General features: G+C 49.3%; 1 protein-coding gene across 1 annotated transcript in view; it reads left to right on the plus strand.

The window, feature by feature from the left end:
- Positions 1 to 20,634, plus strand: part of Cemip (cell migration inducing hyaluronidase 1) — a 136,233-nt gene that overhangs the window by 111,873 nt on the left and 3,726 nt on the right. The window contains exons 18-28 of the mRNA XM_050154029.1: positions 629 to 760; positions 2,832 to 2,867; positions 2,950 to 3,105; positions 5,496 to 5,676; positions 6,805 to 7,020; positions 9,726 to 9,937; positions 11,395 to 11,580; positions 13,589 to 13,793; positions 13,965 to 14,051; positions 15,378 to 15,535; positions 19,998 to 20,098. Coding sequence (XP_050009986.1) covers positions 629 to 760; positions 2,832 to 2,867; positions 2,950 to 3,105; positions 5,496 to 5,676; positions 6,805 to 7,020; positions 9,726 to 9,937; positions 11,395 to 11,580; positions 13,589 to 13,793; positions 13,965 to 14,051; positions 15,378 to 15,535; positions 19,998 to 20,098 — 1,670 coding nt within the window. The remainder of the gene's footprint in view (positions 1 to 628; positions 761 to 2,831; positions 2,868 to 2,949; positions 3,106 to 5,495; positions 5,677 to 6,804; positions 7,021 to 9,725; positions 9,938 to 11,394; positions 11,581 to 13,588; positions 13,794 to 13,964; positions 14,052 to 15,377; positions 15,536 to 19,997; positions 20,099 to 20,634) is intronic.

Consider the following 20,634-nt stretch of genomic DNA (forward strand, 5'->3'; position numbering starts at 1 on the left):
ACCAGAGGCTGCTTTTAAAATGTTGTTGTCAAGCCTGGACAAGGTGGTATACAAATTTAATTCCATCCAGGACCTAGAATCTCTCTGAGTTTAAGGTCAACATGGTCTGCACAGTGAGCTCTGGGTCATCCAAGGTGATATAGTGAGACCCTGTCTCAAAGGAAACAAAAGTAGTTGTCAAAACTTCAGGGTCGGGGAGGGGCTGGAGAGATGGCTCAGAGGTTAAGAGCATTGCCTGCTCTTCCAAAGGTCCTGAGTTCAATTCCCAGCAACCACATGGTGGCTCACAACCATCTGTAATGGGGTCTGGTGCCCTCTTCTGGCCTGCAGGCATACACACAGACAGAATATTGTATGCATAATAAATAAGTAAATAAATAAATATTTTAAAAAAACCTTCAGGGTCATTTGCAACAGTAGGACCTCTTGTCCGGCTCCTATAAGGAGCTAGGCCCTAGAGATGGAATCTCCTGCCTCTGGGAGAAGCTCAGCCTGTCCATGCCAGTGCCTGCCTGCCTGCCTGCCTGCCAGTGAATTTCTGTGGAGTCAGAAGTATCTGAGAACCTGTGAGGAGAAACCATCTTACAGAGGCCAGAAGGAGTAGTACCTGTGTCTTCCCATGCTCCAGGTACAGCCCTCACCAGGACGCAGACCCCCTGAAGCCCCGGGAGCCGGCCATCATCCGCCACTTCACCGCCTACAAGAACCAGGATCATGGAGCCTGGCTGCGGGGTGGGGACGTGTGGCTGGACAGCTGCCGGTGAGTCTGGAAGTGGAGACACTGCCACACAGGGAGTCTTGACTGAGGAGTGAGCAAGGCACAAGGGATTCTAAACATACTGATGTTGAGCTCTCTGCTCCCCCTGAAAGACAGGAATGTAGGATGGCAGCAGACAGTGGGGGGGGGGACCCACAGCAGAATGACAGATTCACCCACACTGCGAAATGCTGGGGTATTTGTGGGGATATTCATGGCTGGTCTTTTTCGTGGTCCTTGGCTGGTCAGTACAGGAAGGGAAAGGGAGCCATGGTGCTGGGCACTCAATGTGTGCCTAAACTTTGGTTTTACTTCTTTCTCACTATACTTCTCAAGAATGCAAATTAAAAAAAAAAAAGCACAGTTCCAGCTCCATTAATGATAAACTGAAGTTCAGTTAGCGAGTGTCTCACATAGTATAGCTAACAAGGGTTCAAATGAGACTTGATGCTCTAAGCCCAACAAAAAGGGCCCCCAAACATTGCTTTACCATGAAGTCCCCAGAAGTTGAATGGTTCTCCTTCTGCAAAGAAAATTATGACTCATCCTGCTAATGAAGGTGCATCTTCTTGTCCTTCAGCAGACGTTCTAAGGAAGCTAAGTGTCCAGTGCCCAGTCTGGCTGGCAACTAGGGTTGAGGTCCCACAAATAGACAAAGTTGACACGGTCCAGAGCCGACAGCATGGTCTCTTCCAGGACTTTGAGAATTAACCTTGTGTGGTTTGTGGGAGTCTGAGGGGGGGGCAGTATGTCTAGATGCAGGCAAGGATGGGAGAGGGTACCCCTGAAGATGGGAGAAATGGAATACCAAATGGATACCACACTCCAAGTCAGGTGAGGAAGAATCACAGAATGGAGAGTGTGGATAAAACCCAGCAAGCCTTCAGCACAGCGATCAGGCATGGGTGGATGCTGTGTTTTTAGACACGCCGAGATGGAGATGCTCATAAAGCATGTGGTGAAAATGCCCGCAAATCTTCCAAAGACAAGATAGGATGAACGTCTGGCCTTAGAGTCCCCAACAGATGAGGGGATAAGGGAGCTAGGAGTGTGTGTCAGGTCGCTAGGGTCACAGCAGAACATGGAGAGACCACAGCAAAGCACCAGGAGACACCAGGGAGGAGCGAGAGAGCCTGGCACCCTAGGGTGAGCCTTGGTTGATCGGTTTGAATGGCTAGACCTCTGAAGGGGAAGCGCAGCATGCTGGAAAGGGGCTGAGCATGAAGTGTGAACTGGGGAGCTTGTAGAAACCAGGATCACACCAGTGTGACGGACACAGAACAACATAGGGATTGGGCCTTCCAGGCTTATAGGAGCCATGAAAGCCCCTGGAGAGTCGAGAAACAGCAGGTGGTGGGTGAAATAGCCCCTGGGGAAATGAGCCCCTTGGGGAGCCCTGGGCAGGGAGAGAGAAAGGGAACAAAGGAAGTGAAGGCAACCCAGATCTAAGGTCCAGCTCCTTCATGAAGCAGAACCAGTTGCCTCCAGAAACCTGCTCATGCTGACCCTAAAATTGTGCAGAGTTTCTGGGGAGCAGCCGTGATCAGCATAGTATAATTATGGGGTTTGTTCTTGCTCTTCTCAGGGACAGAGCCTCCCTGGATTTTGAGAACCTTGTAAACTAGTGGTTTGAGTTGGCTGAGAGTAGTCCCCCACACGGTCCACCTTCAGTCAGTGCTGGTCCTGAGGGTGAGAAAGCACCCCCTCCATTTCTCCGGATCAACCTCATAGGCCCCAGTGGCTCGGCCCGAGGTGAGCTAGTAAGGGAAGCCTGTGAGGCCCAGCTCTCCTGAAGTTAATGCTTCATGCCCCCAAATGCTGAGCACTGAAGACCCCTGCCAGTGTGGGGTACAACTTCTAGCTCTCCACCACGACACTTCAAGGAACACCCAATCTGCGAAGAGAAACCCGACTATCCATTTTCTGGGGAGAGTGGAAAGTTACCATTTCCTCAGTGAAACTCCTCCCTCGGTGGTCCACAGTGAGACTCCAGCGACAGAGAAGGGTCCTTCCTTCTATATTCTCATTGACTGTGGAGTGAGAGTGTGTGCTGACCATCTGTTCTTGTCCCCAGGTTTGCTGATAATGGCATCGGCCTGACCCTGGCCAGGTAAGAGTAACTGTCATTGTGATGGGCCTTCTGTGGGAGCTTATATTTGGACATCTCACCCCCCAACGTCTCCTCTCTGCAGTGGTGGAACCTTCCCATACGATGATGGCTCCAAGCAGGAGATAAAGAACAGCTTGTTCGTTGGCGAGAGTGGAAACGTGGGCACAGAAATGATGGACAACAGGATCTGGGGCCCCGGTGGCTTGGACCACAGCGGAAGGACCCTCCCCATAGGCCAGTAGGTTTGCAATGGTGGGAACTGCACTTTTCTGTGTGTGGCTTGAGTCACAGCCATGGAAAGAAGGAAGTTAGTTAGTGTTGACTCTGGATTTTTTGGCTCTCTAAGAACATGAATGAGAATGAAATTTGGAATAAGGAGAGAAGTCCAGAAACAGTATAGACTAGATGCCAACAAGTACACAGCCACCAAATACATGATATGGTCCTAGCCAGTGTTCAGGGAACATGGTATCCAGAAGAGGGGTTCTGACTCTCCATAACAACTCACATGAAGTCTTTCATCCCCTTCTGAGTATGGCAGAGAGGCAATCAGGCCACTTACAGGAGGATGAGCAGAGGTGATCAAACCTGCAGCCATGTCTCACACAGATCAGACTCTTACACCAAAACACAGACCATCGCTAGGTGGTCGCCTCTCAAGGCTGCCACGCATACAAGAAGCAAAACTTGCTCCACTTAGGCCTTAGAATTGGCTTAGTTGTCTCTTTGTGCTGAAAATGATGGTTTTTGCTGCTACAGTCAGGACAGAAACACACAAACTGAACCTTTCAATACGGGTGCATGCACGTGGGTCTCCCCAAAGATACCCTAGAGGCATACTCAGAGGCATATGCCTGGTCTTCTTTGGCCAAGCTGTCAAGAAGGCCTGGCTCCCATCTTAAGGGACGTGGTCAGCCTTTTTATTTACAAGTGGGTCTGAGTCTGCATTTCTAGAATTTCTTTCTAGGAGGTTGCCAACCTCCAGGAGCAGGATATTCTGGTAACTTCCCAAGGCGATCATGTCTATGGAAGCATGACAGGGTTAGGCAGGCTCCTCATGCTGCCTTTGAGAGGAGAGAGCTAGAAAGGGCCATGCAGTTTTGACGGAGGTATATTCTGCCTGACTAGAAGTTGATTAGGATCTGAAGCCCATGGTTTGTGTAGAATGAGCAAGAATGTGCTGACCCCTGAACACCGTAACTGGGAAAATGCACGGAAGCTCTCCCTCCACGAGAATCAGGATTCGAGGTGACGACACCATCAGTTACAAATATAAAAATATGGAAACGCAAGGGGATTTGGGGGCGAGTGGAGGTTTCTTTGGGAAGCATACACAGTAGCTGGGAGCCTGAATAGAAGACCAGGAACAGCTGGGGACAGCCTCTCTCTGGAGACAGATATTTTGTATGCTTTAACTGGGGACGGCCTCTCTCTGGAGACAGATACTTTGTATGCTTCCTTTTCCTTCTTCATTCCCTGGCTTCCTTAAATTTGCTGCAGAAGGGAAGGGAAGGGATCAAGCCAGAAGCAGAGACATGGGCATAAGCGAGCATGTTGAGATTGAGAAAATGGCAAGCTTAGATTTGTGACCAGCTCTGAGAAAGGCCACCAAGCAGGCTGACCAATCCCTCCTGGGTCATCTTCCATACCCTGCTCAAGAGTCTCAAGCGAATGGGAAGGGTCCCTCTGAGCCCCTCCTCCCTGCCAGGCAAGGGTGAAGTTTCCATGTCATTAATTCTTCCCTGGTCCCTCCGTGTCTCCCCAGCTGCCACCTCTTCCCACTCCCTTCCTGCTGCTCCAAGTATCAAGCCTTCTCAGGGGCCCTGTGTCTGTCTGTCTGTCTGTGGCCTTGCTTTTCTAGCAGGAGCAGCCTTTGCCCCTGGCCATACTTGAAAGTTACATTGTCCTTCTTTTTATCATGGCCCATGCTGTGTGGTTCTGTTCCTTCCAGTGTCCCAAAGCCCAGCACATTGCCGCTGGGTAGACTTACAGAGGAAGCTCATCTGGATCTTAATCTGATTAAATTGCCATAGCAACTAGAACTAGGACGATAATGACTAACAGTGTTCCGCTCCCGAGGGACAGAATATTGGCAGTCTCTTGAAGTATTTACAGTATTTTCCTACTGACTGGACACACTGATGGGAAGAAGAGAGAAATTATCTAAACAGAGGTCCCTGAGCCAGCGACTAAATAGACAGCTATTTATCTCCCAGACTACCGTTCATTCATCCAGTTAGCTGTCCATCATACCCCTCACCCACTCATGTGGTCACCCACGTACTATCCATCCATCTGCCATCCAGCTACCTACAAGCTCTCCATCTCTTCATCTACCCACCGTTCCTTCATCTGTCTGCCCATCCATCTACCCATACACCCAACCCAATCCATCCATCCATTTTTCCATCATCCTCCCATCCACCATTTATCTTCAGCAGTCTTTCTTTTCACTGACACTGTGTCCATACATGGCTTCCCAGTGAGCTAGTTGACTTAATGATTCTCAGTGGGGAGGGGGTTGCTGGAGGTGGGAATCGGGAACAACACGGAAAAGCTCTCACCGGTCACCTCCGAAGAAACAACAACACAGCGACCATCTGACGTCTGACTTCCTTAACTCCACAGGAATTTTCCGATTCGAGGGATTCAGTTCTACGATGGTCCCATCAACATCCAAAACTGTACTTTCCGCAAGTTCGCGGCCCTCGAGGGCCGGCACACCAGCGCCTTGGCCTTCCGCCTAAACAATGCCTGGCAAAGCTGCCCCCACAACAATGTCACCAACATTGCCTTTGAGGATGTCCCGGTGAGTATGGTGCCAGGCCAGACTCCTGGCATAGCCACACTTTGAGTGATGACTCACATGTCCCCCACAGTTTAGAGATTGAGCTGTCGCCACCGCCGCGAGGGTGGAATAGCTTCCTCTAAGTAGGCTGGACCGGGTCCCAGTTTGCTTTCTGCCCAAACTGGAAAAGTACAAGCTCAGGTCACAGAAAAAGGTTGAGTCTGGGTGGATGCCCATTGGCCTTCAATCTATGCCCCAGTAAGAACCTAGAGATGAACTTGGGTTTCTGAAGTTGTTCCTCCAGACCCCTGCCACACCGGATGTTGGGACCAGGCTACTTAAATTGGCACAGATCATCCCCCAACTCCAGCAGTGTCCAAGGGAAGTCTTCTGAAGACATTGTTTAACTTCATTCTGAAAGTAGAATGTAAACAGGGGCCTCCTGCCTGTAGATGGAGAAGGTGGAGGAGCTGAGGGTCAGGAGAGCAGGTCAAGGCTGCCTGTGGGGCCTGCTACTTCTATTCCTGTCTTCCCTCTTTGCCCACCCCCTACTCAGTTCTTCCTCCTTCTTCCTACTACTGCGTTTGCCTTTCTGCCCAGTAAGATAGGGAACTTAAGTTACTTCATTTCTTCACACAGACCCCTGAGGGCCCCCGCAGGAGGTCAGTCACAGAGATATCCCATGGCTTGCACTGTGAGGTCGTCGTCAAATCCAATGCACACAACTCACAAGCTCATACACAATTCTCACACACGGGTACCCCCTACGCACTATGTGTACACACTTTCTTGCACAAGCACTCATCCCTCACTCCTCCCCAGCTCATTCGCCAGAACGCTCACACTCACTCACTCACTCCTAAGCCCCTCCTTCATCAGGCCAGCTTCCAAGGCCACCTACAGCAGCCAAACCGTAGTGAGTGGAGCCCAAATTGTGCGCTAATTTTCGGAGTTGAGGCACAGTGACACTCTGTTTATCAGAGTTCCATGAGATGGTCATCCGTGCGGTTTCCTCCAGCACCCAAGGGCAGCCTCCGTCTGGCTGCTTTGTAATGTCAGAGGAAATTGGAAACTTTGCCCTGGCCCTGATGACGGCTGCAGTTTCCTTTCACCTTCGGGCCCAGCCTTATTTTCCTGGGCTCTGTTCAGATTACTTCCAGAGTGTTCTTCGGAGAGCCTGGGCCCTGGTTCAACCAGCTGGACATGGACGGGGACAAGACATCTGTGTTCCACGATGTGGATGGCTCCGTATCCGAGTACCCTGGCTCCTACCTCACTAAGGATGACAACTGGCTGGTTCGGCACCCAGACTGCATCAACGTCCCAGACTGGAGAGGGGCCATCTGCAGTGGGCGCTATGCACAGGTGGGGATGCCACCCTAAGCCACTTGCTTGTCCACTCACTCCTGTGACAAGGACTCAGATTGCCTGGCGTGTGTCCAACTCTATGTTGGGTCAAGAGCGAGGCAGAATTTTCCTTCCTTGCCTTTCCTGCCCCTCTCTCCCGTTCCATGGGATTTTCATGGTCTAAACACTGCCCTGGGGTGTTTCATGTTAGGGTGCAGTACCTACTAACCGCTGGCCTCCAGCTCACACCCTGGGAGCCTTGACGTCCTTGTGTGTGAACTTGAGCTGAAAGCTGAACTCGCTTTAACCATTATTTTAGGAATGATTTCAGATGATGCAAATAAAATCCCTCCTCCCATGCCTTTTCAGACATAGAAATATAATACAAACCATAACTTTCTAGGTAGTCATGTAGAAAGATAAAAAGAAATGAGACATTAATTCAATAATATTTTTACACATACTCAAAATGCTATATTTTCAATGTGTGGTTAATATAAAAATTATGGAGTAATTTTTTTCTGCTCATGGACTTCAAGCTCATGCATATATTTTATATTTCTAGCCTACTTCTTTTTTAAATATTTATTTTACTTTTGTGGTAAGTGCTTTGCCTTCACACAGGCACCATATGCGCATGCAGGTGCCCTTAGAGATCAGAAGAACGTGCCAGATCTCCTGGAACTTAAGTTAGGGATGGTTGGGAACTACTAGGTGGGAGCAGCAAGTGCTCTTAACTGCTGAGCCGTTGCTCTAGCCTACGAGCCCATTTCCTCTGATTCTCAGCAAAACTGCAGAGACCTAGCAAAACAACCAAGCTGTGTTTGATGAGAGGAAAACCTTTTTCAGTGCTCTTGTTTTGAAATGGATTGATTGATTGATGTCGTGACTCGGATCTGCATTTTGAGGTTTAAAGTAATTAAAATAGCATTTGAAAACTGGTTCCTGGGCCACACTGTTCTCGTGTCCAGGACTCAATGGGCACACATGACCCATGACTAACATGTGAAACAGTTATATAATGTTTGGAGTGTAACAACCGGAAATAATTGCCATTACCCTGTGACCATCACTGCCATTTCTTGGATGAATGACGAATGAATGAATGAATGAATGAATGAATGAATGAACGAACGAACAAATGAGGAGAAAGAGGCCAGAGAAAATTGTCAGATTAGGAAGAAAGTACCTGGACCAGGTGGTCCAGAGGAGAAAGAAATATGTGATAACTGTGTCTTCCTGACCACCCTACAAGTGGACATCAGAAAGCTTACAGGATATTTAATTATGTCTTTTGATGCATTGGACAGCCCTGTAAGATGGACAAAGTTGAAGTTTCTTTTTTCATCTTACTTAGCATATATAATGTGTATGTATATATATTCTATACACATAACATACATACATAAGCATATTACACACACACGTATACACATATACATATACATACTAGAAGGCAAGAGAGCACATTCCTTCTGAAGCACATCATTGCACTTTGGTGTAATGGTCTCTCTTGGTCTTGACTGCAGAGATATCACTTTATGGCTATGGGATGAGCCAGAGAACTGAACAATGTCTTGTGTGTGTGTGTGTGTGTGTGTGTGTGTGTGTGTGTGTGATGTACGCATGTTATAGTATGTGTTTGTGTGCTTTTCCCTGAGTGTACACATGTCTACCCCTGCCCACCTTCTGTTTTTGACATAAGCTCCCTTGAGTTCCTGAAGTCACTGTTTTGACTAGGCTAGATGCCCAGCAAGCTCCCAGGAGGCACTGTTTCTGCCTACCCTCCGTGCTGGGGTAACAGATGAATGCTGCCCTGCCAGCTTTTACATAGGAACTGGGGACCCATACGAAGGTTCTTAGGCTTTTATAGCAGACTTTTTACCTGCCGAGCCCCCCAGAAGAGTGTCTCAAATAGAGCTCAGCTCTTTGCCCCTTGGAGACATAGTGGCTGGTAGTCTTGTTTTCCAGGTTTTTCTTGGAATGAGACAACATGCTCTCATCTGGTGGGTACTGATACATACACTACCTGGCCCACGAGTCGGGAGGCAGAGCGTGAAGTAGGGCCACACACCCAGACAACTCTTCTAGACAGTGAAGGGCCATCTAGAGAAGCATTTGAGTATGCCCCCTCCCACTGGTCACGGTGCTCCCAGTCCCTGACATCTCAACTGATAGGGAGGTGGAGGCAGGAGGATTACAAGTTTATTAGTAGACCAACCTGGGCAGCAATTTAGTGAGCCCTTCCTTGACTCAGAGAGTAGAAAGAAGCCTAGGGATATAGCCAGCGGTGGAGTACTTCCTGACACCCACAGTGTTTAATGCATATATGGAGAGAAGAGAGAGGAAGAAGGGAGAGGTCAGGTAAGAAGGATGAAATGAAGAAGGAATGAAGGAATTAGGAAAGGAGGAGGAAGAAGGACAGGAGGGCCCCTCTTCCCCTTCGTCTTTCCACACATGCATCCATTTTCCACGGTTCACCACGTAGCTGGCAGCCAACTCCTAGCAGTTCCGCTGGTCACTTTTTGGAAACCCCAGAAAGTGGCTGCTGAGCGTAGTGCAGCTCAGACTATACCCACTAGCAGGGAGAGCTGTCCCCTTATTTGGTCTTCCTTCCATTCGGGCTCCATAAAGAGACGGTGGCTCTGAAAGGGCCCTCTGATCAGATGTTAGCCAGGCCCTCTGAGACATTTCTTCTAACAGCCTTTCTGTATGCTTCAAAGATGTACATCCAGGCCTACAAGAGCAGCAACCTGCGCATGAAGATCATCAAGAACGACTTCCCTAGCCACCCCCTCTACCTGGAGGGGGCCCTCACCAGGAGCACCCACTACCAGCAGTACCAGCCCGTCATTACCCTGCAAAAGGGCTACACCATCCACTGGGACCAGACAGCCCCAGCTGAGCTTGCTATCTGGCTCATCAACTTCAACAAGTGAGTTTGGGCAGCCAGGACCACGTGACCCAGGACAGTGGCACTGGCTGAGCTTAGGCAGAGACAGTGAGAACTCCTCGTGGTTAGTGGGGACATCAGGCTGGTCCCTCTCAGCCCTGTAGGAGGTATCCAAAGAGGTTCTCGTCACCCACCGTGTCTTTGAGAACCCAGAGACATGGGCTCAGGATGCATACGGGGTCAGCCTCAGGCAAAACAGCTAACCTCTTAAAGGCTTGGGCATGATTATTGCCTCCCAAGTGCACAAAGCATATGTAGTGAGCTAGTGAGTATATGGTAACTGCCACCCAGCTCCGGGCATTACCGAGTGCTCAGGAAATGGGGAAAAGCTACAGGATGTTGCTGCTCTTATTTATGGGGAAGGGCACAAATCTCCGAGAAGATACCTTAATTACTTTTCTGTGGCTGTGGTAAGGTGTCCTAATAGAAGTAACTTAAGGAAGGAAGGACTTATGTCAGCTCCGGGGTTGATGTTAGTGTGTCACGGTGAGGGCATCGTGTTGGCCGGAGCTTGAGGCAGCTGGTCACATTGCACACAGAGAGCAGAGGGAGATGAACACTTTTTTTTAAATCTATTTATGTATTATGTATACAGTATTCTCAGTATTCTGTCTGCGTGTATGCCTGCAGGCCAGAAGAGGGCACCAGATCTCATTACAGATGGTTGTGAGCCACCATGTGGTTGCTGGGAACTGGAAGGACAGGCAGTGCTCTTAACCACTGAGCCATCTCTCCAGCCCCGAGATGCACACTTCTTAATTCAGTCTAGGACCCCTGTGGATGGAATGGTGTCACCCACGTTTAGGGAGGGTCTCCCCACCTCAATCAACCTAGTCAAGAAAAATCCCTCACAGGCTTGGTGAGAAGCTAGCCTAATCTAGATAATCCTTCCCAGTATGCCCTAGGGGATTACAGCTTTTCCCAGGCTGCTCAAAGACCTACCAAGTCCATCCATGGAAACCACGGTAAAGAGGAAGTAGTCAGGGTGAGGGCATCAGATCAACTGTATATGTTCACATTCAAACATTTCCTACATCCATCATGTACTCATCCCTGTGCTCCTGAGACAGACATTTATCTATTGCAGAAAGGAGGAGGAAGCTGGCCCTCCAATCATGCTCTGTCAGGAAGGGGCTGAGCTTAGCCCTCAGTGGCTTATGCGCTTTAATCATAGCCCAGTCGAAAGAACCCCATCATCCCAGCTAAAACCCACAGAGAGCACCTCTAGATCAGCCCTTGAATACTCATAGGTGACCCATCCCCATGGCCCTCCTTGGCCACTGGTGGTCGCCGTCCATCCTTCTCTCCTTGGACACTTTGCAACTTAGTAATTATTCTTTCAAACCTCCCCACTTAGAGTTCTTTGAGCATTCTTATTATGGTGCGCTCACCCTGGCCTGGACACCCTTGCCTAGAACTAACTCTGCCTCCTTTTCTAGGGGCGACTGGATCCGAGTGGGTCTCTGCTACCCAAGGGGCACCACCTTTTCCATCCTTTCAGATGTTCACAATCGCCTGCTGAAGCAAACATCCAAGACCGGGACCTTTGTGAGGACCCTGCAGATGGACAAGGTGGAGCAGAGCTATCCCGGCAGGAGCCACTACTACTGGGATGAGGATTCTGGGTAAGGAGGCTCCTCTGGTCTACAGAAGTGGGGCTCAGTTCCCTGTGTATCCTGGGTCTTCCCAGACTCCAGGAACCAGAGTGTAGTTGATACTGATGAGTACAGAATGCTTTCCTAGGCACTGTGATCCTAACGCCAACCATGGTCTCAACCACATAACACAGTCAAACACTCGAAGAGACATTAGCTTTCTATTAAATCTGCAAGTGGATTGTAGGAAAAAATTCAGAAAATAAAGTACAGGGAGTAAGGAAAAACAAATAAACGAATGTGGTATGCTATCCCCCAAACTCAAAAGAGAACAATCTTCTAATTTGAAGGTGGGAAAAGAAGAGACTGGAGACACAAGAGTGACTTGGTCAGGGGCCACAGCACAAACCTTCCCCAGCTGCATCTGAGTCTGACTATCTATTCCCCAAGCCCCCAACTCCTGCTGACCCTCACTTTGCTGAGATTAAAGATTCAATCCTTTAATGCCACACCCAGCAAAACAAAGGTTCTTGTTTTGTAGTGGCTTGAAACAACTCAGATGCAAGACAAGGTTCATTCCCTCATGGTCTCATATACATGAATATGTGTGCATATGCCAAGCCTCTTGTATCAGGGTCCTCTCTCAAGCTGCCTTCTTTTCTTGATTTCTGGAGAGGACAGTGGTACAAAATAGTCACAGCAGCCACCCCTCTCATGTCCTTACAACTCAGTTACCAACCAGTGAACGACAAGACCCAACACCTTCTTCAGTGTAGCTCACAAGAGAATGCATCCTCTTGTCTCCCTGTAGCCAATAAACAGCCTAATGAGTGTAGGCAGAGACTTGCTCATTCGTTTCCTGGCCCAAATAATAACACAGAAACTATGTTAGTTAGAGCACTATTGGGACAATAGCTTAGGCATAATTCTAGCTAACTCTTACATCTTAAATTAATCCATTTCTATTTATCGTGTATCGGCGCAAGGCTGTGGCTTACTGGTAAGGATCCAGCTTCTGGCGTCTTTCTCCTTCAGCAGCTACAAATTATCTCCTGAGTCCACCTATATCCCTGTCAGATTTCTAGCCTGGATTTACGCTACTAAGCCATTGGCCGAAACAGCTTCTTTAATAACCAATGGTAATAAAACGTATTTCTAGCATACAGAGGGGACTCCCACATCATAATGAGAATCCGGTGTGAGCGCCTACTCTGGTCAGAAGTGGGGTGGAGTAGGCTGTGTCACGTGGGCCCGAAACCAAGTGGGCTCATTAAAAGTTGGCTCCCCAAAAGGAAAGCGTAGAGACAGTCAGTCCTTATTATCATTAGATATTACAGACAAGACTTGAGAGCATTTTTCTGAGATGAAAGGAACAATAACAGATGCCAAGTTAGTTCTGCGGTGGCCTCATCGTCTGCCTCCTTGGAACATGGGTCAGCTTCCTTCCCCATAGTTATTATTAGAATAAGTTATGGCTTGAAGGAGAGTAGAGTTGGGATCCACACTGGGCTGGGAATACTCCCAGCTCTGTCAGTCCCCAGTGGGGCAGTTACTTCTCCAGGGCAATCCCCATCTGACAAGTCAGTGTGATAATGGCACACAGTGGGCAAAGTTGAGGATTAAATTAGATGATATATCAGTTTACAATTGCATGACACGTTTAGTCCTTAGAAAATATTTGCCAGCACTCTTAGCCCCGACTTGAATATATTCCTAAAATACATTTATTTTCTTCCTCCAACTGTATATGACTCTGTGACAGGCACAGTTCATGATTTAAAGCCCTCAAGAAGCAACCTCGGTGGCAAAGAGATTTTTTTTGATCTGCTTGTTCATTTGTTTTTCTGAGACAAGGTCTTGCTAGGTAGTCTACCTGGCCTTAAACTCAAGAAATAGACCAGGCTGGCCTTAAACTTGAGATGACCCTCCCACCTCTGCTTCCCAAGTGCTGGGATGACAGGCGGGAGCCACCCTGTCTGATTTGGGTGAGAAGGTTCTAAGTGTCCCGTAGGAACTCCCAGGCTCCTTCTATGCTTAGGTTGCTCTTCCTGAAGCTAAAAGCCCAGAACGAAAGAGAGAAGTTTGCCTTCTGCTCCATGAAGGGCTGTGAGCGAATTAAGATCAAAGCCCTCATCCCGAGGAATGCGGGCATCAGCGACTGCACAGCCACCGCTTACCCCAGGTTCACCGAGAGGGCCGTGGTGGATGTGCCGATGCCCAAGAAGCTCGTTGGAGCTCAGCTGGTAAGTGCCCATGCATGCCTCTGGGGGGAAGGGGAGCTCAGACCTAGCTGAGCTCCTCTCTGGACACCTACTTGGCCCCATGACTCAGTTCTGGGTCAAGGCCCAGGGCACACGAGGAGAAAGACCACCCAGACCTCACAGCCTCACTACTGTCCCATGCTTGTTTCTCAGAAGACAAAGGACCACTTCCTGGAAGTCAAGATGGAAAGTTCCAGGCAGCACTACTTCCACCTTCGGAACGACTTCGCATACATCGAAGTAAGCAGAGGTTCTGTGGGGACCAAGGCTGCTCACTGAGGTGGAGTGGGTGGATTATCTTCTTTCTGTCTTAACGTGAACACAGAACCTGCTGACTTACGGGAGGGAAGATGGGTCTTGGCTTGTGTTGCCAGAGAGCTCTGGTTTGTTGTAGCGAGGAAGGTACAACGGCACAGCTCAGTGCCCAGGGGCCTGCTGTCATGGTTGATTTTCCATTGCTGTGATAAAACACCACGACCCAGGTAACTTATAAACGAAAGGGTTTAGTGTGGGACTTGTGGTTTCAGAGGGCTAGCGTCCACGACAATGGAGAAAACATGGTGGTAAGAATAGCTGAGAGCTTCCATCTTGATCCACAAATAGGAGGCAGAGGGAGACACCGGGAATGGTGGGAGTCTTTTGAAACCTCTAAGCCTGTCCCTAGTGACACACCTCCTCTAACAAGGTCACACTTCCTAATCCTTCACAATCCATCCCATCAAATGGGGACCAAGCAGTCACATATATGGACCTACGGGAGCCTTGCTCATTCAAACCACAGCACCTGCTCAGGTAGCAGAAGCTGTTGACCTCCTGGGAGGACTGGGGAACTAAGAGAGAGGCAGAAACTAGGGCGTCAGGAATAACTTTTAAGGACCAATTCATAGTCACCGACTTCCTCCAGCTGATTCCCCTCCGGAAGGCTCCACACACTCCTGAAACATCCTCACCAGGTGGGGAGCAAAGGTTCAGAGCATGAGCCGGTGGGGGCGTGTCAGGTTAACCTGTAACAGGTGGTGTTGTGATGAATTGTCAACAAGCTGCACGGGTTAAGAGAAGAAGGTTTTCTTTGAGTTTGGGAAGCCCGCAAGCTAGCTCTAACTTCCAGTAACTCTAAGGACCTTTGGATAAGAGTCACTTTGCTGACGTCCTGGTCCCATCTTCATGAGGTCCCTTCCTCTTTTCCTATCCCATAACTGTCACAGTTCTTCTTAAGGGACCCCTATTGTTGGATTTAGTGCCTGCCCCAAACATTTGGGATGTTCCTGTCCTGAGATCCATAATATTGTCACCTCTGTATGTCACTAAGCATCTTCAGAAACATCATTTCTAGATAAAAATCAAATTCACAGGTTCCTAATGGGCATGTCTTTCTTTTTTGGGGGGCTCACTATTCAAACCTACAGATAGCACAGGAAAATAATGTGAGGGGGTCTCATAAACTGAGCAGCCGCTGTATAACCAAACTCTGTCTTTAGTGTCTATGTAGAAACCACACAGAAAGGAGACCCTTGGGGCCTCAGCTGCCCCAGGATCCTTCACGTCTGTGTTGCTTTGGCCCTGCAGGTGGATGGCAGGAAGTACCATTGCTCAGAAGATGGAATCCAGGTAGTGGTGATTGACGGGAACCGAGGTCATGTGGTGAGCCACGGGAGCTTCAGAAGTGCCATCCTGCAGGGTATACCCTGGCAGCTCTTCAACTATGTAGCAGCTATCCCTGACAAGTGAGTCTATGTTTCAGCTTTTGGCCTGTCCAGGAACACAATAGATTCCTGGCTAGGGCCCTGTCTGTCCTGTCCAACCCTTCGTGATACTTGCCAGTTGGGATGATCTGTGCCTACAGATTGTGCCTACTGTGTGGGGAGGCCGTCATGCCCGTCGCTGCTCCCGCTAGAGGCAGGGCCGCTGTGGATGTAGGTCAGGTGGAGGCATGGAGGACCTGCTGCCTCACACCTTGGAAGGTTGCCTGACCCTCTGCCCCCGTCACAACACTCTCTCCCAGTGATCTCATCCCTGCCCACGCCTCCAATAGGATCCAAATGCTGGTGGCTTCTGAAGTTCTCCAGCTTGGATCTCTTTCCTAAACCCGGAACGTTCCTATCCAATGGGTGCTTAGAGGATGCCCCCTAGATGTCTCTCGTGGAACTAAATTCTCATCCCCTTGCCTCTCCCTTTCATCCTTTAATCCTCCAGATCAACACTCCTTCTGTTGTCTTTTTCTAAATCATCATTCTCCCAGACATTTAGACCAGAATCTGAACTTAATCCTGGGTATCTTTCTTCCACCCCACATCCTAACCCAGTCCATTGCCCTCCCACCTGGTCAACCAACACCATGACCGAGGGTCCAAACCAACTCTTTTCTTCCCATCCCCCATACTGGACGTTAGTTTGAGCTTCTTAAATGTGAGGATCCTTGGTAGCCTCTCCTCGCCTCTTTTCGAGTCTAGCACAGCTGGGTCCCCCTCCCTGAGGTCTTTTCCCATCCATCCACCATCCTCCACAGGAATATTGCTTGAGCCAGAACCAGGAGCCTTGGCGGATGCCCCATCAAGGAATCACACTTCTTGATAGCGGCTCCATAATGGACTTAATTTACGCTCGCTGAGTCCCTGAACTGTCACGTGTGTGTAAGAAAAACCCTCTGCAGGCGCAAGCTGGTGAGGGAAAAGGCCCTGTGCAATTCGTGTGGCCCCTGTAATACCTACGTGCTTTGTAGTCAAAGAGTGGAGGGAGACAAGCACCCGTCTGGACGTACTCTGGGGCCCTGGGGGAACTGAGCTCCATGTGCGATTCTGGAGAAAGGTTTTGCTTGGTCACATTTGGTATCTGTTCTTCCCACAGCCAGTGTTCCTTTCATGTCATATTTACATGTATGTATGTGGAAGCCCACAGGTGTAGGTATATATGGCTGTGCACACATGTGTATGAAAGCCAGAAGACAGCCTTGGGTGCCATTCTTTAGGCGCTTAGAGAGTTTTTAGTTTTGGTTTTTTGGTTTTTGATTTAAAAAAAAAAAAAAAATCTCTTAGTGGCCCGGAACTCTCCAAGTAGGTGAGGCTGGCCGGCTAGCAAACCTCAGGAATCTGACGCTTGTCTCCAATTTCCCTAGCACTGAGGTTCTAAACACAGGTGCCACACCTGTCTTTATTTGACGTGGGTTCTGGGGTCAAATGCAGATCCTCATAAGACAAGCACATTTCCTTTAGGCCGAGCCAGTTCCCCATCCCCACACTTCAATTTTCATGCACAGGTTCATACAGAGGAATGCAGCTTTCCAAATGGAGGAAGCACATTTATTATCTAGATCAGTAGGTCTCGGGCCTTTTTTGGCCACAGGACTTTTTCTTGAAATGAACCAGAGCACAGAAGCTGGGAGTGAGAAACAGCTCCCAGAGCTGCTCTGTTCGGAGTCTTCGCACATCCCTAGGAGAAATGTAAATAGTCTCAGTCAGTCTTTGGCTGACAGAGGAGAAATGTAGAAATGTAGTCTTTGGCTGGCAGTGAAAGGGTATCTCCAACCCCTCCCTGGCCTCCTGGGAAGCAGCGATTGGGTGGGGCTGGAGAGGTGTTTCTGTTCTGCGACTCAGGCCCCACCCATCCCCAGGACCACCACTGTCCCCAGGGCCCCAGCAACTCCCACCATAGACACTGAGAATAGCTTCTGGGAACCCCTCTGACCTTCTACCTGTGTGAGACTATGCCAGCAGGCCCAGGGGCTGAGTGGTCAAGAGAATAATGTACCAGGCAGAGAGGCCCTGATATATAAACCATACCAGGAGGCTGTGTGATGGGCACACCTAGCTCCGTGCCCCTCCTCTGTCAGCTGGCCCAGATACCACCCTGAGTGTATGACCTTCCTTTGAGTTCTCTGCCACAGACCTTCAGTGTTTATTTTGAGTCTGAACAATGGGGAAATTTCCTCCTGGGAGCAGAGCCTGAATCCACCCCAAGGATGTGTTTGCAGTGAATTCTCTCTCACTTAATGGGCCTCAGCTTGCCAATCCCTTGGGCCTTCACCTTTGAGCCTTCTTAAAGAGCCCAAGACAGCCTCTCGGCTGCCCTCCCGTTTTCCCTTATTGTACCTAGTTCCCCTTCTGCTCCCAGTGGGACAAAGCTGGGGGTAAATGCGAGTTCCAGAATCCCGTACAGTTTTTCCATGTCTGGACTGTGGTCTGTGGTTTCAGAATTCCGTGGAGTTGGGAGTCGGAAGCCCTGTGGTGCTTCTGCCCTGTTTCTGTTCTGAGGGCTGTACTCACTCCCCACGTCTGGCCCAGCATGAGGCTGCCACTGAGGAGACTGTTTTCTTAGCCTTGGGACCTAAACACAGCCCAAAGCAGGAAGAAGAGCCTGACCACTCCCCCACTTAGACTTTGGCAAATTGGATTTTCTGCCCCCTGCCCTCCTGAGCGACCCCTCTGGGAAGCCCTCACAGATAGTGTGTGTCACTGTTTGGTCAATATCCCATTGACAAAATCAGACTGATCTTGCCCGACCAGAGAGGATAGTGACACACAACGGAGCCCATTCTGGAAATGCAGTGATTACATGGTGTTCTTCCCAGAATGCTCTCGAACTGGGTCACACTCTTCCCGCAGCTGAGAGGAGGCTGGGCTGTCCCAAGCCCAGTGCCATCCACAGAAACCACTCACACAGACCCCCGGCTCCACGCTTGCTGCACAAACATTAGGGCCTGCGCTCAGATCCCAGCAGCAGTGTAAAAGGCCACAGCTGTGCCTGTGAACTGTGGGAGACAGACAGGAGGACCGCTCCGGTTTGTAGGCTGCCAACCCAGAAGTTTCCGTGGGAGGCTCTGTCATAAGGGAGAGTAAGGTGGTGGAGGCTAGAACAAGGCATCTGACATCCTCCCATGGTTTCTACATGCACACGACACACAGATCCACACACCAAGAAAGATGGGGAGACGAGAGAGAGAGAGAGAGAGAGAGAGAAATATGGGTTCCACAGGAAACCTGGCACAGGGCATGGTCACTGTTCTTACAAATTCAGCCAAGATTGTGGGAACTAAGCTTGTAGGTCAGAAGGTCTGCTGTGAGTTGGCAGAATGGTCCCTAGGGACTCCCACATAGAGCCACTGAAGCAGGTCTCTAAGGCTCCATGCGTCAGGCACCCTTGATGGCTGCTCTTTCCTCTTCCCTGTATCCCCCATTCTCATTCCTTCTTTGCTCCTTCTGCCTTGGCTTTTTCCTTCGCCGTATTTCTGTTGGTTTCTATCCCAAACATAGCTGAGATTATTTGAATGAAGAAGTACATATTAACTGGGCATGGTAATGTATGCCTATAATCCCAGCACTGGGGAGGCAGAGGCAGGTGGATCTCAATGAGTTTTGAGGCCGGACTGATCTACATAGTAAATTCCAGGCCAGCCAGGGTCACATAGTGATTCCCTGTCTCAAACATAAATAAAAATAAGTAAATAAAATCAGAAAGAAAATGGGGAGAGAGGGAGGGAGGGAGGAAAAGAAGGAAACAAACGCATAACTACATACAAAGACGTGAAATAGCATGAAACTATGAGAAATTGTCTTAGGGCTTTCATTTTTGCAAAAAAAAAAAAAACCACCATGACCACAACAACTCATAAAGAAAACCTCCAACAAGGCCACGCCTCCTCAGAGTGCCACTTCTCTATGAGATTATGGGGGCCAATTACATGCAAACTACCACATTAATGCATCTCAAGTAGAAATGTCTTGAATAAACCTATTTTGTGTGTGTGTGTGTGTGTGTGTGTGTGTGTGTGTGTGTGTGTGTGTGTGTGTGTGTGAGAGAGAGAGAGAGAGAGAGAGAGAGAGAGAGAGAGAGAGAGAGAGAGAGAGAGAGAGAGAGACTGACTGTGAGCCCCAGAACAGGACCTGGTATCCTGGTATGGCACCCTGAGAGAACATGCTCCTTACACATACTCTTCTACAAATAAGAGCAAGGATCCCTCTCTCTAGGCTTGAGAAGGCCAGGGACACCAGATGTTGGGGGATCCCTATCACCGAAAGGAAAGAGTACGTTGGATAAGACAGAGGGAGGATACCCTTTCTCAAGTCCCTGGCCAGGCCTGGGCACTGCACCTCGGGTTCTACCCAAGGCCAGCATCGCTCCCACATCTACCCCTCGCTGCAGTTTCCTCTCGCTCCTGTCGTCTGTCGTCTGACCAGTCCCCTTCTTTCTCAGTTCCATAGTTCTTATGGCATCCAAGGGCAGATACGTCACCAGAGGCCACTGGACCAGAGTGCTGGAAAAGCTTGGGGCAGACAAAGGTCTCAAGTTGAAAGGTGAGTCGGAGTGAGGTGTAAGCTGACCTCAGAACCAGGGGCAGATGGGGTGGAGATACCGTTACCCTTACTGCATCCATGACACCTTTTCCCACTAGGCTTGGGTAGAGCCCCAGAATCCTCAGCAGCGCCAGGGACCTCCTGGCCTGGTGCCAGCTGCTCACCATCCCTGCACTACAACACATTCATTCATTTTCCCCTGGGACCAGACACTGGCAGAATACTTCCAAAGCTTTTTACCCCCTCCACTCCACAAGCAGAAGCGCCATCATAAACTGCCTTTGTCAGACCGTTCAGCCTGGTCAAGGGCCTGCATCCTCCTCATAAGTCTGGCTCGTGTCTGCTTTTGTAGCATCTATTACAGTTGGAAAAAAAATCTTACTTGTCTTCTGAGACAGGAAGAGAAGAGAGAATTAAATCCCAGACACCCCTCCATGCTTTTGAGGGTTGCACAGCACCTCTTCTGTGATGAAACCCAACCCCGATTTCCTGGAGATACTGGATAAAGCCAGCCAGCTATATATATCCACCTGATG

The sequence above is a fragment of the Alexandromys fortis genome, unplaced genomic scaffold (genome assembly GCF_014885135.2).
Source record: "Alexandromys fortis isolate MF-2015 unplaced genomic scaffold, M_Fortis_MF-2015_v1.1 scaffold_86, whole genome shotgun sequence".
Lineage (NCBI taxonomy): Eukaryota > Metazoa > Chordata > Mammalia > Rodentia > Cricetidae > Alexandromys > Alexandromys fortis.